This window comes from Dermacentor variabilis, chromosome 8, assembly GCF_050947875.1.
Source record: "Dermacentor variabilis isolate Ectoservices chromosome 8, ASM5094787v1, whole genome shotgun sequence".
Classification (NCBI taxonomy): Eukaryota; Metazoa; Arthropoda; class Arachnida; order Ixodida; family Ixodidae; genus Dermacentor; species Dermacentor variabilis.
Window position 1 is genome coordinate 23,522,500 of NC_134575.1, and position 22,145 is coordinate 23,544,644.

General features: G+C 49.8%; 1 protein-coding gene across 1 annotated transcript; it reads left to right on the forward strand.

The window, feature by feature from the left end:
- The first annotated feature begins 11,871 nt into the window (after positions 1 to 11,871).
- LOC142590962 (uncharacterized) lies at positions 11,872 to 14,376 on the forward strand. Its single transcript, XM_075703330.1, has 3 exons — positions 11,872 to 11,967; positions 12,755 to 13,291; positions 13,873 to 14,376. Exons 1-2 carry the CDS (start codon positions 11,956 to 11,958, stop codon positions 13,286 to 13,288), a joined length of 546 nt encoding a protein of 181 aa, XP_075559445.1. The 5' UTR covers positions 11,872 to 11,955; the 3' UTR covers positions 13,289 to 13,291; positions 13,873 to 14,376.
- Positions 14,377 to 22,145: the final 7,769 nt, after the last annotated feature.

The following is a 22,145-nucleotide window of genomic DNA, read 5'->3' on the forward strand; positions in this document are numbered from 1 at the left end:
AGTTTACAATCTAGGCTTCTCGTGTGCAAAGGTAGCTCTAAAATGAGTTAAAAGGGGGAGGGGGGGGCGAGGAGGCGGCCAACTCTCCAGTATTTCCCCTTGTGCCCACCCTGACCCTGTAACCTTTAAGTGTCGTGTGATGAAGTGCCATTATGCATCACCAGTATTTCATCACCGTTACCGGCATGCTCGCTTTCCTTCATTATTCCCAAATCACATGAGATGTCGCCAGATTCTAGACGCGACCCACTATGTTAAACCGGAGTGACGTTCTGCATAGTAGTACAAGAAAATTTTGTGGCAAAACTTCGTTCCGTTAAGCATGCATGATTTTGCGGGCTGATCCCGTGCCTACGTCGCAGAGGAAATTTTTGAAAAGAAATATTATAATCAAGACAGACGTCCAAGGCCCCATTATTCATTACAACGATTTAATAGGAGCTGTTATCACCATGCGCTTAAAAAAAGAAAAAGAAAGCTGGGAAGCCCCAATCTTTCTAGCTTTTGCGCAGCGGTTCGGTGAGGAATAAGGCTGACGCAATGAAGGCGGCCAGTCTCGTCAGAACGAGTGTCCTTTTTTGTGTTCGTTCGTTTACTGCTCCCCCTCGGCACCTCGTTCTACAGAACAACCTTGCTCGCTCGTTCCAGAAGGCCATGTTTGTCGGTGCTACTGCCGACAGCTTATGTACGCCAGCTGTGGAAAAATGCAGTGAAATGGTAGGGGGGGGGGGGGGGCGTTAAAGGCGGGTATTCAGACGCAACTACTGTTATTTAGCTTCTCATAATTAAGGGGGAGAAGAAAATTACTTCTCACTGTCGCTGCAGGCGCCTGTCGCGATGTACCAGAAGCAAAACTAACATGTGTGGATCGAAAACAAACAAACAAAAGGTGTAGATGGGGTTGGGTTGCTGAGCACGAGGTCACGGGATCAAATCCCGACGACGGCGGCCGCATTTAGATGGGGGCGAAATGCGAAAGCACCCGTGTACTTACATTTAGGTGCACGTTAAAGAACACCAGGTGGTCAAAATTTCCGGAGTCCTCCACTACGGCGTGCCTCATAATCAGAAAGTGGTTTTGGCACGTAAAACCCTACAATTTAATTTTTTTAAAGGTGTAGATGGCCACCAATGTAATGCCTTAAATGGACGCGAACGAGCACCGTTATAATAGTTTACAATGGCAAAGCATTAATTCAAAACTATGTTTTCATTCCTTGGCGGGACGAAAAGAGGTAATTCTCACTGGAGAAAACGAATTTAGGTCATCCGTTTCTGAACATCTGCCCAGAACTTCAGAGCAGGCGCATCGGTATAGCGTCGCGGATTTCGATGCACATACCCGAAAATTGGTCCATCGTAGCTCAGAAAAAGTTCCTTAATGCTGCTGTATGTTAAGATTCTGATTCCTTTGAGTGCATTGTAGTCCCTCTTTTTAGATCGCAGTTCTTAGGCGCCCGTTCCTGTGGCAAGCGTCGGCGTCGGCGTTGTGCCTCGTAACCAACCGAGCGCACGAACACAGCGAAGGATGAAAGCGAACGCGCAGCGGGAATTGAAAGACGGCGATAGCGGAGAGAGAGCGAGAAGGAAAGCCGAAGGAGGAGGTTATGGCGATAGCCTGAGAAGAAAAGCGTAGTGCCGCGCAAGACGGGCTTTGCGGCGACGATAGTTACGAGATGGTGCCACAGTATATATAGTGCGCGTGGTCTGCATGGCAGCAAAGCGCTGCATGAGCGGAGGTCTGTCTGCGGCGGCTGCTGTGAATCTCGCCCACGCGTCATCCACGCGCCGCCTCTCGCGATCTCCCGATTAGCGAGGCAGTCGTGCCACACTTCGCTCCGTTTGCAACGTGCCGCACGAGACAGATTGTCCGCGCCAGCCAATATATCGCGAAATGGAAACGTGTATACAGGTGGGCCCCAATTTCGCATTAGGGAGTATCGTAACCGTTGGTGAATGCTTTTGTTACGAATAAACGAATAACTACAACCGAGTATCCAGCGTAAAGCTGCATGACATCGCGGCCAACTGGTACGGGAACTTCACGGTGGCGTCGCCACCTGTATTTTGTGTATGCGTCCTTTTCTGGCCTTCCAAACCTGCTCTCACGCTAAGGTGGCTGTTTTGCTAATGCAAAAGCGTAGTTTTCTAACACAGCTGTACGTTTTAGTGTCTCTTGAAAAAGATAAGGAGGCCCCACAGAGGAACGCTGTATCAATTTATTTCATTAGACTTTCATTCAAAACCATATTTACCTTTATTTGACGGGATGTGATTGATTACACTATGAAAAAAAAAACAGAAGCACACATTTCCTCGCTTGGACCTTGCTCACCGGAACCGCGACGCCAGTACGTCAGTGCGACGCCACAGATTTCGAAGCATAAATTCTTGTATTACATGCAACATTAGCGAAGTGAACGTTCTCAAAACTGGGCACGTTGGCTTTTTGGTTAGTTTAAAATCCGATGTCCATATTCCTTTATCAACAACCGGTTATCTACACCCCTATATATATTCGCTGTCAACATGAGTGATCGCACGGCGAGCGGGCGTGGTATAACTCGAGCATGCCGCCCGTTTATCATTTTTGGGATTTACCGCAAAGCTCTCCCGAAAGTACGAGTGGCTTTTTTTTTTTGCTACTGCAGTAGTGTCGCATGATCATGAAACAGTAACAGTTGACGCATCGGCTAACAGCACGGTCACAAACTGGTTTTCACTGACGAGTGAAATCAAATATCGTTGCAATCGGTGAGCTCCTATTGGCTGCATTCCACGAGCTCGTAAACGCAGCCTATTCATTTCAATGGACTTAAGTTTCAGTGCTCATTGAAAGCGACAGTGTGTGACTGCGGTGTAAACTCACCGGAGCCCACGTTCCGCTTACACAAGGGGCAGTTTCCTTTTAAGCAAGTTTTTCGCTTAACGGGAGCGTGCTATACAAATCGCCCATTGCGAGGAATTTGCTGCTATGTGTGTGCCGCCCGTAGACGTGAGGAGGAAATGCAGTGCGACCCGGTTTCCTGCTCTTTTGCATTCGCGGCCTTGCAGCCTCGGCGACAGCTTGGGAACGCTGCCTTTGCTTGGACAATCGGTGGCTTGCAGAGGGGGCCAAACTTGGAGGCCGCCTTTCTGTCTGAGCAGCCCTAACAGATAACAAGCAGAGCGAGAGAGCAAGGAAAGAAAGGAAGATGGATAGAAAGAAGTAAGAGACATTTCCGGCTTTAAGACTACTACAGGGCTTCACCAACGATATATGACAAAAGTATAAATCGAGTCATTTGCTTTCGACGGCCTTCAGCCCTCCCGGCTTGAATTATCGTTCCATTCAACAGCATCGCTTGGCAGTCGCCGCATAGGGAGCGAATTATTTAATTAGGGTGCGTAGCACGCACTGAGGAGAGTGGGAACGACGTTACCGAAGGCTCTGGAAACCGTAATTGACGCAATGCTGTAGAATTCAAAAAATAAAAATAAATAAAGAAGGAACTGAGTGACTGAGGTTTAATGTCGGGAGTTTATTGAGGACGAAGTCAGGTGTCACATGGAAAAAGGACATCTCTCTCTCTCTCTCTCTCTCTCTCGTTTAAAACGAAGCTTTCACGGCCTATTCGGAAGGTACACTGTAGACTAACTTACACCCTTAAAAATGAAAAAGGGTGTAAATATGTTTATAACTCAGACACTTAGGGTGTCAGTTATAAATCACACTTTAAGGGTGTCACAAGAAACTAACAAACACATGCGTTCTTATGATATGACTAATACAAATCGGGCGCCTAGGTTAACCCCCTTTCTCCTCGTCTACCGTAAGGGTGCGAGTTATAGACGCATTTACACCCCTTTTCACTTCTAAGGGTGTAAATTATTACACAGTTTAACCGACCGCACAAGTGCACGCTGACGACAAAACGCCGCGCTCCCACAACTAATGGAAAGCGTGGCACAATGTGCACATACGTATACCTCATGTACGATGGTTCATTTAGAGCCCTGCTCCTCCAGCACCCTAACTCGATACTCCTACCGTAAGGCCACGAACGCATGCTTGGATATGCGGAGCGAACTACCCCAGCGTTCTCGAGACACCCTCGACCAGAACGTCGTCTTCCTTTGCTCTATCAAGTTGAGCCAAGCGCCACTCCACAACCGAACACACTGGCTTATATGCTGGCCGCAGTGTGCGGTCAACAAGAGCACCAGATTTCGGTCACACGCGTTTACGTTGCCCGCACAGGCCAACGTCCTCTTGTTTGAGAAGCAAGTACGCCCTTTCATCCTGCGGTTGTGTAAACGTGTTGCACGTCACCGCCCGTGTAGACGTTTTAAAGCGAAGCTTTGTTGCCGAGAGTTACAGGCGCCTTTTCGCACGTATCTGGCCGGTAACGCCGAACTCATTTAACGGGACGGCGCCTTCTGTAGGAACGGTGCAACCGAGTATAGTTTACGAGTTTACCGTTTCAAGCATAGAGTTTCGTGCAGTTACCACTAGAGGGAACCGTGGCGCTAGTGTCTACGGGATCTGCAAGCGGGGCGATTCAGTCAGCATGGGATCGACGGCTATTTGCCTAAGGCTTCATTCCTATGGGCTTCAAGATGATTTTGTGAATCAGCAAGCTCGTCATTTTTAGCAAAGGGGCGGTGTTAAAAGTACTTTAATAAACGTTAACAAAGCTAACCCATGGCAAGATTCGAACGTGGTATCTCAAGCCCACAAAAACCACTAAGCCACAGACGCATGCGTCGGCAAGTGGCATGGAACACCCTTTCTCGTGGACAAGCCAGTGCGTTGAGACGCTTGGCGCCTTTCGATCCGCAGTCGCACTAGAAGAAACTGACGCATCAGAAACAACAGCAGTGCAACACGGCACTGTGTATCCACCACTGAACGTTTAAACAAATAATATATGTGCGACGCGCCGCGTGCGAATGTGTGTATATAATATCCACCCTGTCTATATTACGTCTATCCACCCTGTCTCGAAAACAACACTTCGTACACACACACACACACACACACACACACACACACACACACACACACACACACACACACACACACACACACACACACACACACTATCTTTCATTCATGGATTCGCGTTCACACCTGGACAATATTATCGACAGATCTTAAAAATATTCAGCGTCTATAGCCTCAATTACTGCGATCGCGCAATATATGCCGTTATTTCAACACGACGTGCCCCGCAGTCATATCTGCAACACCCCAGTAGCTTTACTTTAAGCAAACTGTTGTGTTTCTCAACCACAGTTGCTGTTACGGCTACTAAGAAGACTTTTGCAAACAATTCGTCCCTTTCTTCCAGTAGGCCGCGAAGCGCAATAAGCAGTAAGGACACGCTTCTCTCGAAACGTGCTGCTGTTTACTTAGCCAGGCCGCCACTAAATACACGTATCACAAGAGTACAATTTGCTATCAGATACACTAGTTGGTCGCCGTTGAAATGGCGATGCGACGTTCGCGGAAACTATTTCATGAACATCCTCCTTATGAGCTGTGCGGCTGGTGAGCGTTAACAACGAATGAAGCAATCGCATAGAGGTTTGTAAGTAGCCGGGGGCAGGCGGTGACCCTAGTCTGCACGGCTTACCCAACCACAGCGTTCTTTGCTTGTTTCGAAGGCCCTCAGCGCCAGGCGTTGGCACTTGCGGTGCTGCCTTATAGGCCGGGCTACGTGGACAGCGAAACCGGCGTCAAAGCGACGAACGTTGCCCGGCTGTGCACACCCGACACTCGGCGTCAAAAAAATTCAAGACCACCGCCATCCAGAGCAAAAAAATTCGCGCGGCTGACGTCGCCGTCGGAAGCGGCGAACGCGCGAGGAGCACTCGCAAGGAGTCACGAGGGTAGATGGAGTCACGAGGGGTAGAAGGAGTCGCGAGGGGTAGAAGGAGTCACGAGGGGTAGAAGGAGTCGCGAGGGGTAGAAGGGGTACACTTCACAGGGGTACAGCAGGCACACTCCTTCTCCGCAGGAGTGTACCTGCTGTGGCAGAGACCTCTGGCGGTGGTCGAGAAGAATGGCAGTCATCTTCTACGCCAGCGCTCAGGTCACTCGCGACGCAGACGTGACGAATGGGCTTACATGCGTATAGCCTCAGAAACTACCTCTGCAGTCTGTTGAGTAGGGCGGACTTACTCGTCGGAGAGTAGCAGGCACTTACTCAGTGTACAATGTTCACCGAACGCGTGCGTAATCGCTACTTGCTGCCTTCGCCGAGTCCGGCTTTCTCCATTCGCAGGGCAGATGAAAAAAAAAAATGCTAGGCGCCCATTTCTGTCCGTCCGTTTGGCGGTCGCCTGTCTAGCCTAATCATCGTCAAGTCTTTGAACACGGGCTGGATGGATGGTCGGACTAGCTCGCAGCTATCCGGTGTAAAAGGGCGTTTACAATCGTGAAGGTGAGTCTTATAAGGCCATCAGAATTCCTGAGTAACTTCACGCAGTTCTAGCTCTGCGAGCATCTCGTTATCCTACCGTTTACTCTGACCGGTCCAATTAAACAGAATGCAAATTTATCCCGTGCTAGGCAGAATCGAACCCACGTCACATGGGTTCTTCAAGTGACGCTCTTGACACTCCAAGTGATGTTCAAGTGACGCCCTGAAGTGAAGCCCGACGCTCTAGCGAGCTGCGCCACGAATGCGTTAAGTATGTGCCACTCTTCAATGAACCTCTTTCGAGCCATATATACTTTCAGCGATGGAACAATACTCAGCGTTGGCACACACAAGCGCACCGTGCTTCTCGGAGGCCACGCTCAGACATCCCGGCAGCCTCATTAGATGGCACAGTGTGTCCAGAGGAAAGCGCGAGACATGAGCCCTGCTCCAGTGCAAGCTTCGTACAGTGTTCAGCGTTCGCACGCACCGCCATGCCATGTAATTCGGAGGCGCACGTGCTTCACGGCGGCGGCGCTAGAAGGCGCAGAGTGTTCATTGAAAGTGCGAGGGAGGAACCTGGCTCCAGGTACAGGGCTCATGCATGACGCGTTTTGGCGGCGAGGATACCTTGAGTCGCTGCACTGCTTCAATGCTAATCGCTTTACTACCGATAGTCATAGTCAAGTGGGCTCTGCCGTATTTTTACTTCGTTAATTTTTCATAGATCGCATGTTTATTTGCCGATAATACCTCAAGCGCCCCGTGAGGGGCGTTACATGTTGGCGATCAGCATGCGTGGTATATGAACTCGCACCATCGGCGATGCGCTAAGAAAGTTCTCGCCTCCGGTGATTCGGCTACGCGCGTAATCGTTGGAGTCAAGAGTAAGCATGGGGATTCCGCGAGAGCGCTCTGACCATGTGGACGCGCGACCTTGCCCGGTGGCGCCTGTGCGAAGTGGTCATGTGACTGCTTTGTCCGCGGAACAAACCGGACTTTCACCCTGCGTGTGAGTCCAACTATTCTGACGGCTCTACGCTCTACGGAATTATGCAATGGAACAATAAGCGCGACCTAAATATACGTACTGTTACGAACGTACGCAGGCATGTGCATAATTTCTTCATTAAACGGCAACTTCTTTCTAGAAGCATTCGTTTACGCACTTTTAGAAGTAGGGGACCTAAAGTTCGAGGGCTCAACCCATTCTGTAACACAAAAGAACGGAAAGAGAAATCACAGAAGAAAATAAAGGGAGAATTAAGGCATGGGTGTTAAACATAAAGGCGTCAGGTTGGCTACCTTCCACTGGGGAAAGGGGAAGGGGAATGCAAGGAGAGAAGAGATAGGGTGAAGGAATGACGTGGGGAATTTGCATGAACGCCGCAAGCGCCAGTCAATCAAAGGTGTTCAATGGGTCACTGGTCCTCAATAAGCCCAAAAGTGCCTTCACTGCTTCGTAGACCGGCGAGCAATGGGGGTGGTGTTCGAGCAGCCCCTGCACGGGCAGTGGCTACTCGTCGTAATGCTTTGGAGAGCCTTTCTTGTGTTTGTGTTTGAAATGGAGGACTGTGGCATACTAATTGCTGAACGTTGCCTTTGCTGCCGCAGACTTAGCTCGAGGCACTGTCGGTCATTCCAATTAGTGTAGCATAAGGCATTTTGAAGGCATCTCCTAATTGTATCCGGCTCAAGAGCGATGCCTCACGTCGGTGAAGTCCGGTTGTATGTCGGAGTTACAGCGAAGTGTTTAGTTAGTGTAGCCTGGGGCGCCTCGTATTTGGGGTGTTCCACTCGGCTAACTCAGAGTATCTGCGGCGGAAGGCGAAGCTGCCTTGCCGCGTCTGTCCTCGGCAGTAGAATGGAAAACCTGTGTTGTTTTATTAACGTGACGATCGAGCAGCCTTGTCTGCACAATCATTTCCGCTCATCCCGCAATGGGCAGACAGCTGCTTTAAAGAAACGTTGAAAAAAATCACCACCCATGTACTCCATACCGATTGTTAACCAGCCAAGCTGAAACGTGCGGCCCCGATGTTTATCACTGTATTAATCCCGACGTTTCAATAAACGACAGCTTGGTAGGCTGCCGGATCCTCGGTAACCAGTTGCTGCTTGCGCTCGGCTGCACGAGCCTGTTCTTGGGCCAGGCTGCAGCGTCGGCACGGCGTAGACAAGCTCGTTCCCATGCAGTTCAGCTCGCGGCGTTGCTGGTCGAAAGCTGCCTGCTGCTCAGGAGTCGGAGCCGGAGGGAAACTTCTGCGCGTGCGCTCGGCTGCGGCGGTGGGCAACGACGTCACTACTGACGCAGCCAATCGCGCGCCTTTCTTTTCTTTGCTCATGCTCACGGGGTCTTGCATCCTTGACAAAGTTATTCCTCGCAATTTTGAGAATGACAGCCCACAAACAAATGTCATTAGACAAAATACTGATAGCGCATGCCTTTTATGTTAAATCTCAGGCTGAAATATTAAAAGTGCGAAACGCTAACGGAAACCTGAAAAAAATGTGACTTTTTTTTGGAGGGCGGGTGGCTGTGCACTACCTCCGGGATCGGGCCTCCGCAAGCGGCCGCGTTTCTACCAGAAAGCTCGCCTTTTGTGCATAGCGTTCGCCGCCAGCGCTTCCTGCTAAACGTCACGGTTACGTAAGCTGCAGTCGCCGGTAAGCGTGAGAAACAAGTTCTCTTTGAATGCTACCGCGTTCCACTCTCAAAGGCGAAGCTCAAGTGTCCTCCAAAAAATTTTTTTTTCTTTCGCCCTCGCTCCGCCGGCGCACGTTCGTACGACACCAGCGTGACACAGGGCGAGGAGAGGTCGTGGACGGATCGCCGCTCTGCCGAAGAGCCACCGCAGTCTTTGAAAAGCGCAGCAGCAGCAGCAGCAAAAAGCGGCGGCGGCGGCGACGCAACCGCCCGTCACGACCTCTCGCTTCCGAAACGTGCTTCCTCGGCTGTCCTTTCCAGAGCGAGCGCTGGCCGCCAGCGCTTCCCACGGCGGCGACGCCGAGCTCGACGAGGGCTCCCGTTATGACGCGAAGCGACGTCGTTTACCGCCGTGCCCTTTCCCCGTTTCTCTCCCCTTATCTCCCGCGCTCAGCGTGCTCTCGCAAACGTCCTTTATCTTCTTCTTCTTCGTTCTTTCTTTTTTTTTTTCGCGGTGCTGCATTCGCAAATACGTGCGAGTGGCGCTTCCGCCAAATCACTGCAGAGACACCGACGAGCAGCATTCACTCGCTCGCGTTCCTTCTTTGATTTCGTCCGCTCACGTGTACCAGCTTAATCCTCGCGTCTTTCGGTTATTCCTTCTCTTCCGCGCTTCATTCGCCAATTCCTGCATTTCCATTCACGTGTACTTCCTTCTATCTTTCTTTACTTCCGATCTACATGTGTCTTTCTCTCATGCATTCCGTTTTCTTTCCTTTGCAACTTTCTCCTTTCAATCGCTTTCTTCTGTTTGCTTTCTTTTTCTGCATTTCTTTCCTTCTCCCGTTCATTCCTTCGTGTCGTTCATTGATGTATTCTATATTTATCATTTTCTTCATCCCTTCTTTCTTCCGTTAAGTAATTTCTTTCTTTCTTTCTTTCTTTCCTTGCTTCTCTACACGTAATTTCGCATCACGCCTGCCAGGTGATTCCTGTTTTCTTTTCTTTTATGATTTGTTTTAGCCTGCCTTCGCTCTTTCTGTCATTCCTTGATTATTCCAAATTTCTCCATTCCTTCCTTGCTTCACTCGTTAGTTCCTTCCTCTGCTTGATTTCAGCTCTAGCCTGCCGGCTGATTCTTTCGTTTTCGTCATCTCTTTATTCATTTTGTGTTTCTTCCTTCCTCCAGTCATCCATTCCTTCATTCGGTCACTTCTCCCCCCTTTCCACGCCGCTTCAGCTCTGCCAAGCCGATTCTCACACCTTTCGTTTCTTTGTTTCTTTTCGCTTCGCCTCGCGTATACGCCAGGCGAAAGCGAAACGACCCCCCGGCCGCCTCTTTCGAGAAGTGTCCCGCTATTCCGCGGTAGCTGGCAGCAGCGGTTCCAGCGGTCCGCGGCGGGCATACCGACGTACCACGTACCACGTTCAATCTGCCTAGCGGCTGGCTCGCCCCACTACGAACGGCGGCGGTTCGCGTGTACGTGACGTAGCGATATGCATCTCGCACGAGGGAGGCGAGCGGAACGCGAGGAGTTCGCCGCGCGCTCGGTTCAGTGGGAAGGGCTTCCGAAACAAACGCCGCCGTGCGGAGGCTTGCGCGTGGCACCGTTCTGGCACGCAACGAGCGGCCGTTACGTACAGACGGTTGGCGCCGCTCCTTCTTCTCCGAGTTTTCGCTCGCTCTTGACGTAATTACGCGCCCTGGCTGTCGGGGATAAACGACGTTTGGAAAGAACAAACAGGAAGCACAATTAAAGGAAGCGAAAACAAACAGAGCGAGTGAGACGGTACAAGAAGAGAAAGAAAGAGCTAGCGCTGCCTGCGAAAATAAAGTAGTAAGCTAGCACAACTGTAACAACAAAGATATAAGTGAAGACGTACGGACATAAAGACGGGGGTGCTTCTTTTTCGGTGAACTAATAAATTTGTCAGGATATGGGGCCCATTCTTTGAAGAATGCGCTATTTCTCCTGGAACACACACACACATTGCATTTCAACAGGCAGGGATCAACGCAAGTGGTAAAGTAGCAGAGGGTATTGCCAACTTTACCAAACTAGCCGGAGGTATGTAACACTTGCTTCTTCTAGTGACTTGTGCCATAGCTACAGTTGCAGCTGTGAGAACTCACCGCACACACGCGCACACGCACAAACAGACAACCTCGGAGAAGGTATACCCTAGAAAGACGTCCAGCCAAGACCCAACGTGCGTAGCACATGGCACAAACACTTGGGCATTACGGAATTTTCCTGCATCCTGCTGTCGAGGTGCCGAGTTTCAGCGATTGAAAAACGACCAGCGCCCCACACAGTAAGGCCGAAATACATCCTTCTCCCCCTCCCAACCTCTGGATCGGCCTCCTTTCCACGTCCTCGCCCCCCATTTCTCCGCCGCCGCCTGTGGCCAGAAGCGGCGCTCTGCCGCGGGGCCGTGTAGAAACGAAAGGAACGCCGCCATCAGCGACCTTGGCCACGAGCGCTAGCTGGACGTCGTCGGCGGTGTGGCCAACGTGCATCGTCCGTTGCCTCCTCAACCGCGGTGCCGCGTCGAAGTGCGACACGCCCAAGGCGCCTTGCTTCGCGCAGCGTCCTTAGCGGCCCCCTTCCGCTCACCACTGCGATCCCTGGCCGAGATCATTGGCTGCCGGACTGCGCGCGCGAAGCTTTAGGGTCAAGCGAAAGGAGAAGGTGTGTGTGTGCGTGTGTGGGGAGAAAGGGTGGCGACTTCTCCCACTCGCCCCCTCTCCTACGGTCAGTCTCACTGACCCCCCCCTCTCATTCTCGCCTGTGAGGCGGAAAGGTGCTGTGCGTGCCCGAAGTATATAAGGGGCCGACTGACGGCGGGACAACTCACTGGTCTTCTCGGGTCCACGAGTAAACAGCTCACAAGCCAACCATGAACTCCTTCGTAAGTATAATCCGCCGCTGCCGCAGTTGTGTGTGACGGATGCCGAAGAACCTTCTCTCTCTACACGCCGGGGCCGAGGATTGCCGGTGTGGTCCGCGGAGGTTCCGGGTTGTCTCTGCCCATCGAGGAAGGGTTGGCGGTCGCTCACGACTCAAAACTCGCGAAGCTTAGCTTGAGGAAAGTCGGATGTCGGCACCAAGCTTTCATTCTGTGTGGCCCGGTGTAGGATTATAAAGACAAAAGCAAAACCTACGCATACCGCAGAGATTTCAAATTACGTTTGGCACACGCGGCCAACGCTCACGGCTTGTCGCGATGGCTCACCTTTAACCTTGAATGCCAGATCTGGACTTGCGGGCAAATGCCGACTTTGTTTCTTCTAGTACGCCTGTTTTGTGGGAAACGGATGTCGGCGAGCTACCTGTGCCGTCCTACACCCATTGTACATTAAGAAATATATCTTCGGCCGTAGAACCACCCCATTCCTCATGCGTTTATTCAGTCTTCATGCTTGATCCTTTCTAACCTCTATTGCTTGCGCGTATCTGAGAACGCTCGAGGAAGTCACGCGCTTCCACGTTTCGTAAGCTTCACGTCCAACAATGACGCACCACTCAGTGACGGTCGCACTGCGAGCTCAGAGATCAACAGAGTATAACCTTAAAAGTCGCGCACTTGCGTGGATGCTCGAGTATCTTACAGTGGTGAGGCTTCAGAAGTGTCGTCGCTTGCTTTAGGCAGCTGCACTTCATGGCAGTAGTGATCATTCTGACGTTTCCTTTCGCAGGCCGTCGTCGCCCTTCTGGGACTCATCGCCGCCGCTAACGCCGGTGGTATCGGCCTCTTCGGAGGTGGATACGGCGGCCACGGCTACGGCGGCTACGGCTACGGCGGTCTCGGCTATGGCGGCTATGGCGGCTACGGACACGGTGTCGCTGTCGCTGCCGCTCCCGTCGCTGTCGCCGCCGCCCCGGTCGCTGTCGCCGCCCCCGCTGTGGCCTACGCCCGCCCCTCTGCCGCCCTCGTCGGCTCCTCCTACGCCAGCCACGTTAACCACGGCGTGAGCTACACCGCCCGCGCTGTCGCTGCTCCCGTGGCCGTCGCCCGCCCCGCCGCTGCTGTCGCTGTCGCCGCTCCCGCCGTGGCTGTCGCTGCTCCCGCCGTCGCTGTCGGTGGATACGGTCTTGGCCTCGGCTATGGCGCTGGTCTCGGCTATGGCGCTGGTCTCGGCTATGGCGTGGGTCTTGGCTACGGACACGGCTACGCTCTTGGCGGCTACGGCGGCTACGGAGGCTACGGTCTTGGCTTCAAGAAGTACTAAGCGGTACGTCTGGTCTGTCTCCAAGTTCGAAAGTTTTGGCGGTGCTGTTCTCGGGCGCTGTGAAAATTCCGCCGTATTATCGAATGCGCTACTTGTGAGCTCTGATTCGCCCGCGTGTCAGCTGTTGTTGGGTGCTAAAGGCCTTTCTCAGTGACTTCAACGTCAACGGGACAGAATTTGAATGTCCAGAAAGAATGCTGAATAACGACCTGTGTTGCCGATTGATTTGGCTAATTTGTGGCCAATATGCCTTCACGTCGTGTCACCTCATACTCTGGCAAAACATGAGCAATATCATAAAGGACAGGTCGGTTACAAAACTCATAACAGACGAGGATCAGACAGTTGCCCGTTGTAATCTCTTCTACACGGACACTATAAGATGGAGCAACAACGGGTACTGGGATGCTCATGTTACCTTTCAACAGTGACTACGGTTTGAACTGCAAGCTGTATAACATATGTGAACCATACAAACTGTGACGATCCAGCAGCTGAAATTGTTATGTAGGGATTCGCTCGACTGTTATGTTATCCTCAGGTGACTGACATGTTCGTTTTCTTTCTTCATTTTTTGACTACAGGTACCACGTCACTTAGGAAACAAATACTGAATGGATGGTCCCGCCAGAAGACCGGCACTTGGGACGAGGACTGCAAGAGCGTCCAGCTTGCGTTGGCCTACGCAGCGGGCCAAGAGTCATTGGTTGTTGTCGTTAATAAAATGTTTAAGTTATTGAAAAACAAAATGCTCTGCGATTTTGCACTTTCAAGGGAGAGGGAGAGACAAAAAAAGGCACGGTGAACCATATTTTTTTTGCGGGCAAAACAAGCTCTAGGCGCTGTAGCCGCTAGTTTATATTATCGGGATATGGGCTTCAGAAAAGCAGACACTTGGGACTACTTCATCCGCGCACACGTTATCATTCATAGGGCTTCATTTTTTTTTTCTTGGACTTTGGCAGTTCATACGCGGGAGTTCGGTGGCTTTGCATATCCCTTACATTTCTTTTCCTTATTTCATGGCTTGTGTATATCCTCGCTTTGCTTGTAACAAAGCTTGGGAAATAAATGAATGCTTCCGAGAACCCTGCACCAAAGCGTGCTGTTTGATTTCCACGAGGTTCAAAAACAAACAAACGAAGAAACAAACGAAATTAGTGTGGGTCAAATCAAAGACTCACCGAAAACTTATTCCAGAAGCGTTTATAACATGGTAGTGAGAAAAAAATGGGTGCATAGCCTAGACTACGAGTGGTTAGTTTAACGGCCCAACACTTCCCAATCACTGTTCTGACGCGAGGAGCTTGAGGGGCCAGTTTGCCGACATTATCCTGCGTCGCGAATCAGCGGCTGCTCCGTTGTGGTGGCTTTCTTACATAACGCAGCTGCAAGACAGAAAGCGCGCTTTCGCGGAGTTGGCTGCGGGAATTGAAGGAAACTGCTATTAACGCGAAAGCGTTAAGTGACGAAAATCCGGCGTCGGTGTCGGACGTCGTTTCGGCGAAAAGATTTTCGAACCACCCATACCCAGGCCCTTCAGGCTACGCAAGGAATTTACCGAACTAATTGAATTCCTCAAGCTAAAATACGTGGAAATATCGTAAACTATGACTTACAACCTACAGACATGATATCTCTCGGATTGTAATTTGAGTATACGAGAAAACATAATTCTCTTACGTTAAAACACAAAGAAACCCCCTTTACAGCGTTTCTACCATTCACAAACCAGTCACGGCGTCCGCCATTTGCACGCGCCGGCACGCGGGTGTCTCGGGGGACACGGAACGGCGCGTCCGGTTCCTTGCAATACCTCCAGATGGCGCGCACCTCAATCTCATCGCGGCCCACGCAAGAGGCCGCGTTTCTACCAGAAAGCTCGCCTGCGTGCATAGTGTTCGTGGCCAGCGTTTCCCGGTGAGCGTTACGGTTACATACGCTCCAGTTGTTGGGAAGCATGAGAAACAGTCAGGGATCTTTGAATGCTATCGTGTTCCACTCTTAAAGGCGAAGCTTAAGCGTCCTCCAAATTTTTTCAGGGACTAAAATGGGACAATTTGTCCGCGCGCCTTTACAATGAACACCCGTGAGCAAAAGTATACGGGCCAGAGTTTCCGAGATAAAACTCATTTTCTGCTCTGTCTGTGAATGGAAGTTGAAAGTAAAGGCTGGAATCCAAACTTGGCACTACAATATTATATAGTGCACTCGTGAGTAGCCGCTTGTACATATTAACTGCGAAGAAACTCTGTTTCTTTTTGCGACGACCCTGTGGTTCGTATACTTTTGCTCACGGGTTGTGAGAAGCTCATGTCAAACTGAGTTCAATATGACCAATGTTCTGTATTCCGGCTACATTTTTCTACGGGAACAGCTGTCAAGTTAAAGTGCAGCTTGGCTTGCTTTTCTCGACGATTCTTGCTTAGCTGCGTCCGACTTCTTACTAAATGATGTTACGGTGCACATTAGGTAAGAACTTTACACAGGAAGTTTGAAGTTTATTCGTCCTGCCTGCTTACAGGAACGAAAAGCCGAGGCGAAGGGATACATAGCCTGAATCGTATCTGTGATTTATTGCGCAGCGTAAATTGGTATTAACGATGTGTGATTATTCGTACAAAACATTTAAACGAGAGCCCGAAGCTGCTCGCCTACGCTTACAGTTTACATTTTATACAGGTAACAGGCGAGAGCGTTGCGAGTAACTTATGAAAACTCTGAAAGCACAGATTTATTTCTTCCTGGGTTGCCCTGTTTATCGCCTTAGAACTCCCTTGCCTGAGCCAAAAAAGAAAAAGAAAAACGAGGGTTCTACTCCGGGGACAGCACACCTCAGGGACTGTATACCTCAGGGAACCGCACGCATCATTCAAACAAATTGTCTGAACCACGCGTGAGTCTCCTATGCCTGTTTTCTTCATGATGCTATTGTACGCCAGCTCTGCACTATACGCAGAGTTCTGCGCTTGAGGGCTAAAATGTATTTCTGGATAATTATTACTCGAAATTCGATAACGCATCGATGACGCTTTGTTAGGCATAGAATGAAATGAACGTTGAAGACATATCGATGATACCTTTATTTCCGTATCAATAAGGTAAGGCAATGAGCAGCCCCTCCCGTATGAGGAGAGTATGTTACGCAATCCCACAATCTACCTGCATTTCTAAGTTTACACGTAGGTTAAAGAAAAAAGAAGCAGATGAAAACAAATTAGGGAGACGAGTTTATGACAAGCGCGACACCATCTTGTCTTTCGGCAGGCAGATCTGTATGATGGGCACGTGAATCTATAGAACATTCAGCGAAACAATTTAATATGAGATGAAGGTGTCACTACAATGTCAACATTTCGAGAAGGGAGCATGTCTTTGTCAAGGCCAAGGCGAAAGCATTTGTGGACGAATGAACTCGCCTTCGTCAAGCTGAAGGCGAGTCCGCTTGTCGAAGCTTTTACGCAGGACAGAGTGTTTTTTTTTGGGGGGGGGGAGCTGTGAAGTACGTGATTGAGCTGGCTTTCGCCAAGGCGAAAGCATGCCCTCTAGTCGAACGTGCGGAGAGAGTTTGACAATGACAACGAATCTGTCTTCACTAAGGCGATAACAACAGGGTCGTTTTGTGTAAGTCTCGACAATTCAGGCTCTGAGAAAAGCACGGGAACTAGGTACTTGCGTCAAAGCGAACAGAAGCCGCCCTGTAGAAACATTAGCACCAGACTGGGAAATTTTCCTTTTCCTGCTACGTCTCCGAAAAGATTTCTGAAATGCGGGCAAATATGGCAGTTTCACACGAACATGCATATACGAAGTGTTCGGCAACCGTGGAACAAGGGATGTTTTGAGGTTGGATCCAACGATTCGACAAGCAAACTTGTCAAAACGGTTGAAACTTGCCTGTCGACTTGTAAGACAGCACCCGACAGGTACGTACTGGCCGACTTTGTAACGATATTTTCATGAAACTGACCGGCGAATAAGCGACGCCGAACGACAAACCCTTAAGAACACTTATCGCTTTAAACATTAAAGAAGGTAGGCGACAGACATTTGCTTAAACCAAAATAATAAGAAGGTTCGAATTGAAAGCTCGAAATATGACATAAAATGCCTCGCTGACTTCACTGTAGCAGAACTTGCTCTTTTTTCTTTAGTAAAGTTAGCCCGAATAAAGTGTGTACTTTAAGAATATGCCAATTTAACTTAGTTCCTTTATCTACATCTTCACCCTATCGCACTTTTCTTACAATGTAATTACTTTTTATTGGAGGGAGTCAGTCGTGTTATAACACAAGCATCGAAACGAAGACTACGCAGCACTTGGATGGAGGTTATCAGTCAAATCACAGCCCATATCGTCAGTGCATCAGCCAAGGCACTCGCGCTGATCGATTTTATGAACATACTTTCGCCCGCGTGATATGCAAGCATAGGCGCTTTTGCGAGTTAAACAGCTTCAGGCCACATTCGTACGTATCTTTTTCTTCCAGCGCAGTATAAACCAGGGGGGCCTAACTGAATGTCCTTGCACCCAGCGACAAACCACTAGTACAGCTCCCGCTCGAGGTCAGTCCGGTTAGTCGGTTTGCAGCGAGAGGTACTAGTCAACCTGGGCTGAGCCAGCGTCCACTGCCGTTAACTGAGGCCTATCTCTACAAAGAGAGGGAAAGGGGGCGGAGCCTTTCTTGCATGTTTCATCTTGCCCACTTCGCTCGGGCTGGTCTGGTTATTGAGGTAGGGCGATGGCGCTCTGCCGATGCGATTAATATTCATGAGGACCCCAGTGCACACTTCCACGGCTTCGAGCGCCAGAGAACGGTAGATAACTCAAAGAGCCAGCCTGCCCTCATATTTTCATGGCTTTAATTTAAGCCCCCGTTGCGTAGTTGAAAGAGGTGTGGTCGACCGTTGCTCCTGCGTATTACTTTTATTTTCACCGCGCGGAGCCGTTCTTTGAAACAGGGGCGTGCTTGCGTTGGAAAGACCTTCAACACATGTAAATGCGAAGTGGACGCCGGAATTGCTCCTGAATCGAGCGTAGTAAGAACAGCAGTCTGGACTGTGTATGCTGCCGACTCTCAAGTTTCTTTCGTTTTGTCGTTGTTGTTTTTTCTTGCCGTCAGCCAACATTGCCGCGGCGAGAGCATGCATTGAGAGTGCTGCTCGTATGCCGTTCATTCAGAGCTTTGCAACAGCTTTTTTTCCCCTGCAATTTACTGTGCGATGTATTACCATACCGACGACCTGGCCGGCGTGCTTGCTGGTCTTGGCTCGAATGTTCTTCCTCTTAACTTTCCTGCAACGCAAAGACGTCCTTGCCGAAGGCCGAGCTAAATTTAACAGTAGTACCAGATTATAGCAGCACTGCTTCCGCCTCAGTACGGTCTAAGTGGCTACACCAACTGTCTTTCATTACGGCTTAGCATTTTCATTCCCGTACTCACCTACCTTGCTTCTAAAAGAACAGTGTGGCACAGTGACGTTAGGCTTTGGTAACAACCGTAAGAAGCAAGTATACAAGAGATAAGAAGACTGATACTGCAGGGTAATGATGCGCAAATAAAGCAGAAAGTTAAAGTCGGTGGTCGCTCAGGTTGTCTACCCTGCGCTATTATGAAGCATAATGATTAGAATGTTTCCTTGAAGTGGAAGAGCTTCACACGACTGAAAATCTCCCCGACGATTACGATGCTTCCTAATGCGAAATTCGAGAGTTGCTCTTCAGGTGTTTTGAATTCCACCGGTTGCGTGGCTCATTGTTCAGAAAGTAAGCGCGAACACGAGAACGCGCGTCTCGTGCGGTGCGCATTCTCATGCGCATTCTCTAGCGTCGGCGGCGCGGGAGAAGTAGCGTATGCGATGTGGGTCCGAAGCACGCGGATGGCAGCTCTTTGCATCCGTATAACTGTATACGGTGGCTGACGCGCTCCACGAGTACTCGCCGCACGCTTTAGTAACGACGTCAACGGCGCACGCTACTATGGCGCCATCTCGTAGTCTCGTGCGGCACACTGCCTTCCTCCTCATCCTTTCGCCACACTCTCCTCCACCGCCCTCCCCCTCGTGCTTTCACTGTCGCTTCCTCCTCCGCTTTCCTCCTCGCGCTCTCTTAGCTATCGCCGTCTTTCATCCGCCACTGCGCCCCGCGTTCGCTCTTTCATCCTTCGCTGTGCTCGTTCGCTCGGTTACGCCGAGGGACAACGCCGACGCTCAGCGAAGGAACGGGCGGCTAGAGCTGCTATCTTAAACGGAAGCTCAAGAGAAGCCCGCGAAAAGATGAAAAATTGCCGATTGAATGGCCACTCGAGGCACTTTGCGTGCATTCGGGGGCTTCTTTCAAGCTCCGAAAAGCACTTTTATGTAGCACGTATCGAGCAACAGAAACCTGTATCGGGAGTTTTTCATCTTGCGCAACAATTTTATCATCGATGCCTTCAATGTAATTCTAATATTTGAGGAGTTGGTTAATTAAGACTAATTATGTACTTAGGCGGAATGCTAAAAGTAATACGAGTATCTGAAATCGAGTGCTAACAATAACACCTTGGTTATGTCCAGCTACGTGGCGTATGCCAATTTTTTCTTTCGGCTCAAGTTACGTGGGACACGTCGTATACAGACGAGGGTTCCGTAGTTATGTCACTGCACCGGGACCCTTCGATGAAAGTTACACGGAAAGAAATAATTGAAGCAGGAATATAGCCAACAAGTTGCACATCAGAAAATACTATAGAACACGAAAATAGATCAATACATAAAAAAACGAATTATCCAGAATAACAGTATACGAATGAAACCGAATCACGAAGTTATGAATTGCCTAGGTTTCGCAGAAAGAGGACTAAACGTAGGAGTGATAAAAGAGGCACGACTATAATTTCCATTTTATCAATAAAGAACGAGATTTCTTTTTCACTAAGAAACATTCGGTATTAAGAATCAGGGTCGGTAGCACAGAGAGATTACGCCGGAATCCTTTCATTTTATATCATAGGGATGACCTAACGCTGAGAGAATAAATCTTTTCTTGATGTTTTGCTGTCGTTTCTTGTCTTTATAGAGATATACTTAGGAGTAACTGATTCATCTTATTAACACTGGCTTTTATATGAACCTTCGTGAACTTTCTCTCTTGGACGCTGTGATAGAAATGTGCGTTCCACCTTTGACGAATTCCTGATTCAAGGCGATTTCTTCGCTAAACTATTGTACGTTATGATATTTCGACTTTCCGTTGTCTTGAGCCAAATATCTTTTTCTTTTTTTTCTTCTGGGAACGACTTAAGGAGCTCCGACTCTTTGCAAATTCTCCTTAACGGGTGTGCGCCATATCTAGATTGGAAGCAAGACCGAACCTGTCCCGTAGGCGGCTTAAGGAGACAGAATAAGTTACACAGGCTGCAGTTGACAGGCTACCGAAAGGGAGGTATAAGAAAAGACAAGATCGTTAATGAGGGGTCACCACATCCCGTGGCAGTACATGTTCAGAACCATTCCGAGCTGAACGAACGTTGCGCGTCGCCAGAACGCACTCGACTTGTTTCAGTAAGTTATGGCTGCAGAAATGCGCGGCACCACACACAGGTCTATCCACCGGTGACGCGCTCGCGCTGCAACATAGATCAACGAAAAGAGAACAGGGCAGCTTCCGCTTCCTTGCAGTGACCACCTTAGGCGTAGTGCCAGGCCAGCCACTCGATTTAACGGCGCGCTGTCACTGCTGGCGCTTGCGGTCCAGAGTGCAGCAGTTTACAAATGCAACGACGCACGATAGCGATGAAACGGTTCGCGCGAAAGCGTAACAGCGCTCGGATATTTCGATACTGCTCGCTGCCGTTAAAAAAGCAGGAGGACAAAGTTGTCCGCTTAGTGGAGCGATGGCTAAGCGTTGTCGTAACGGAATGATGACTTAGTCTGCGCACTGCTCAAGTTAGCAGGAGAGAAAGGAAAACTCGAAATGACCGCTGCAAATTGACCGGCCCACAACTGCACAACACTGTTTCCGAAGAACTCGCAGGGCTGATGCGGATATAACGTTTTAACTCGCGTTCACCGCTAGACAGGCTTGCGAACAAGTGATATCGTCCGTGTACAATCTTGAGAGTCGGAAATATCTCTTACGATCGCGCGATGCCTTCATGTCCCTGTCGATAACTGCCTCACGCATGGAAATGGGAATGTGTCAGCGCAGTGGCGAATATAATGCAATGAATCGCTGAAACGACCAAGAATGTACGGGAGCTCACTATTGCCCTCAAATACCACGTGCGAAGCGGAGCTTGTCGAGCATATGAAGTCCATCTCAGTAGAGGACAGAAAAACGCTGTAGGAAAAGCTGACATTGAGGGGCAAACATTGTTTACCAGTAATAGAGCGGAGCGTGAAGCCTCTTACAGCAGTATAAGAAGACGAAGAAACTTTATTAATGAATGGTCCGCCAATTCTTGTTGTGGTGGCCTCAGCTGGTGGCTCGAAGTCCTTGGACCCGGGCGGCATCTTCGGCTTTAGCAGTAGAAAAATCTTTAAAGAGCGAAGCATTCAGTCTAATCAGTGTAGCCGAAAGATAAGGGGCACGATCTCTGACACGTACTCTTTTCTGCCCACTGCATGGATCAGTCACACACACACACACACACACACACACACACACACACACACACACACACACACACACACACACACACACACACACACACACACACACACACACACACACACACACACACACACACACACACACACACACACACGCACACACACACACACACACACACGCCTGCCAAGCTTGCTGAATGGCTACTGCTTCAGAGAGTCAACCAAAAGCGCGGCAAGTCTCGATAGGATGATGCTGCAAGAG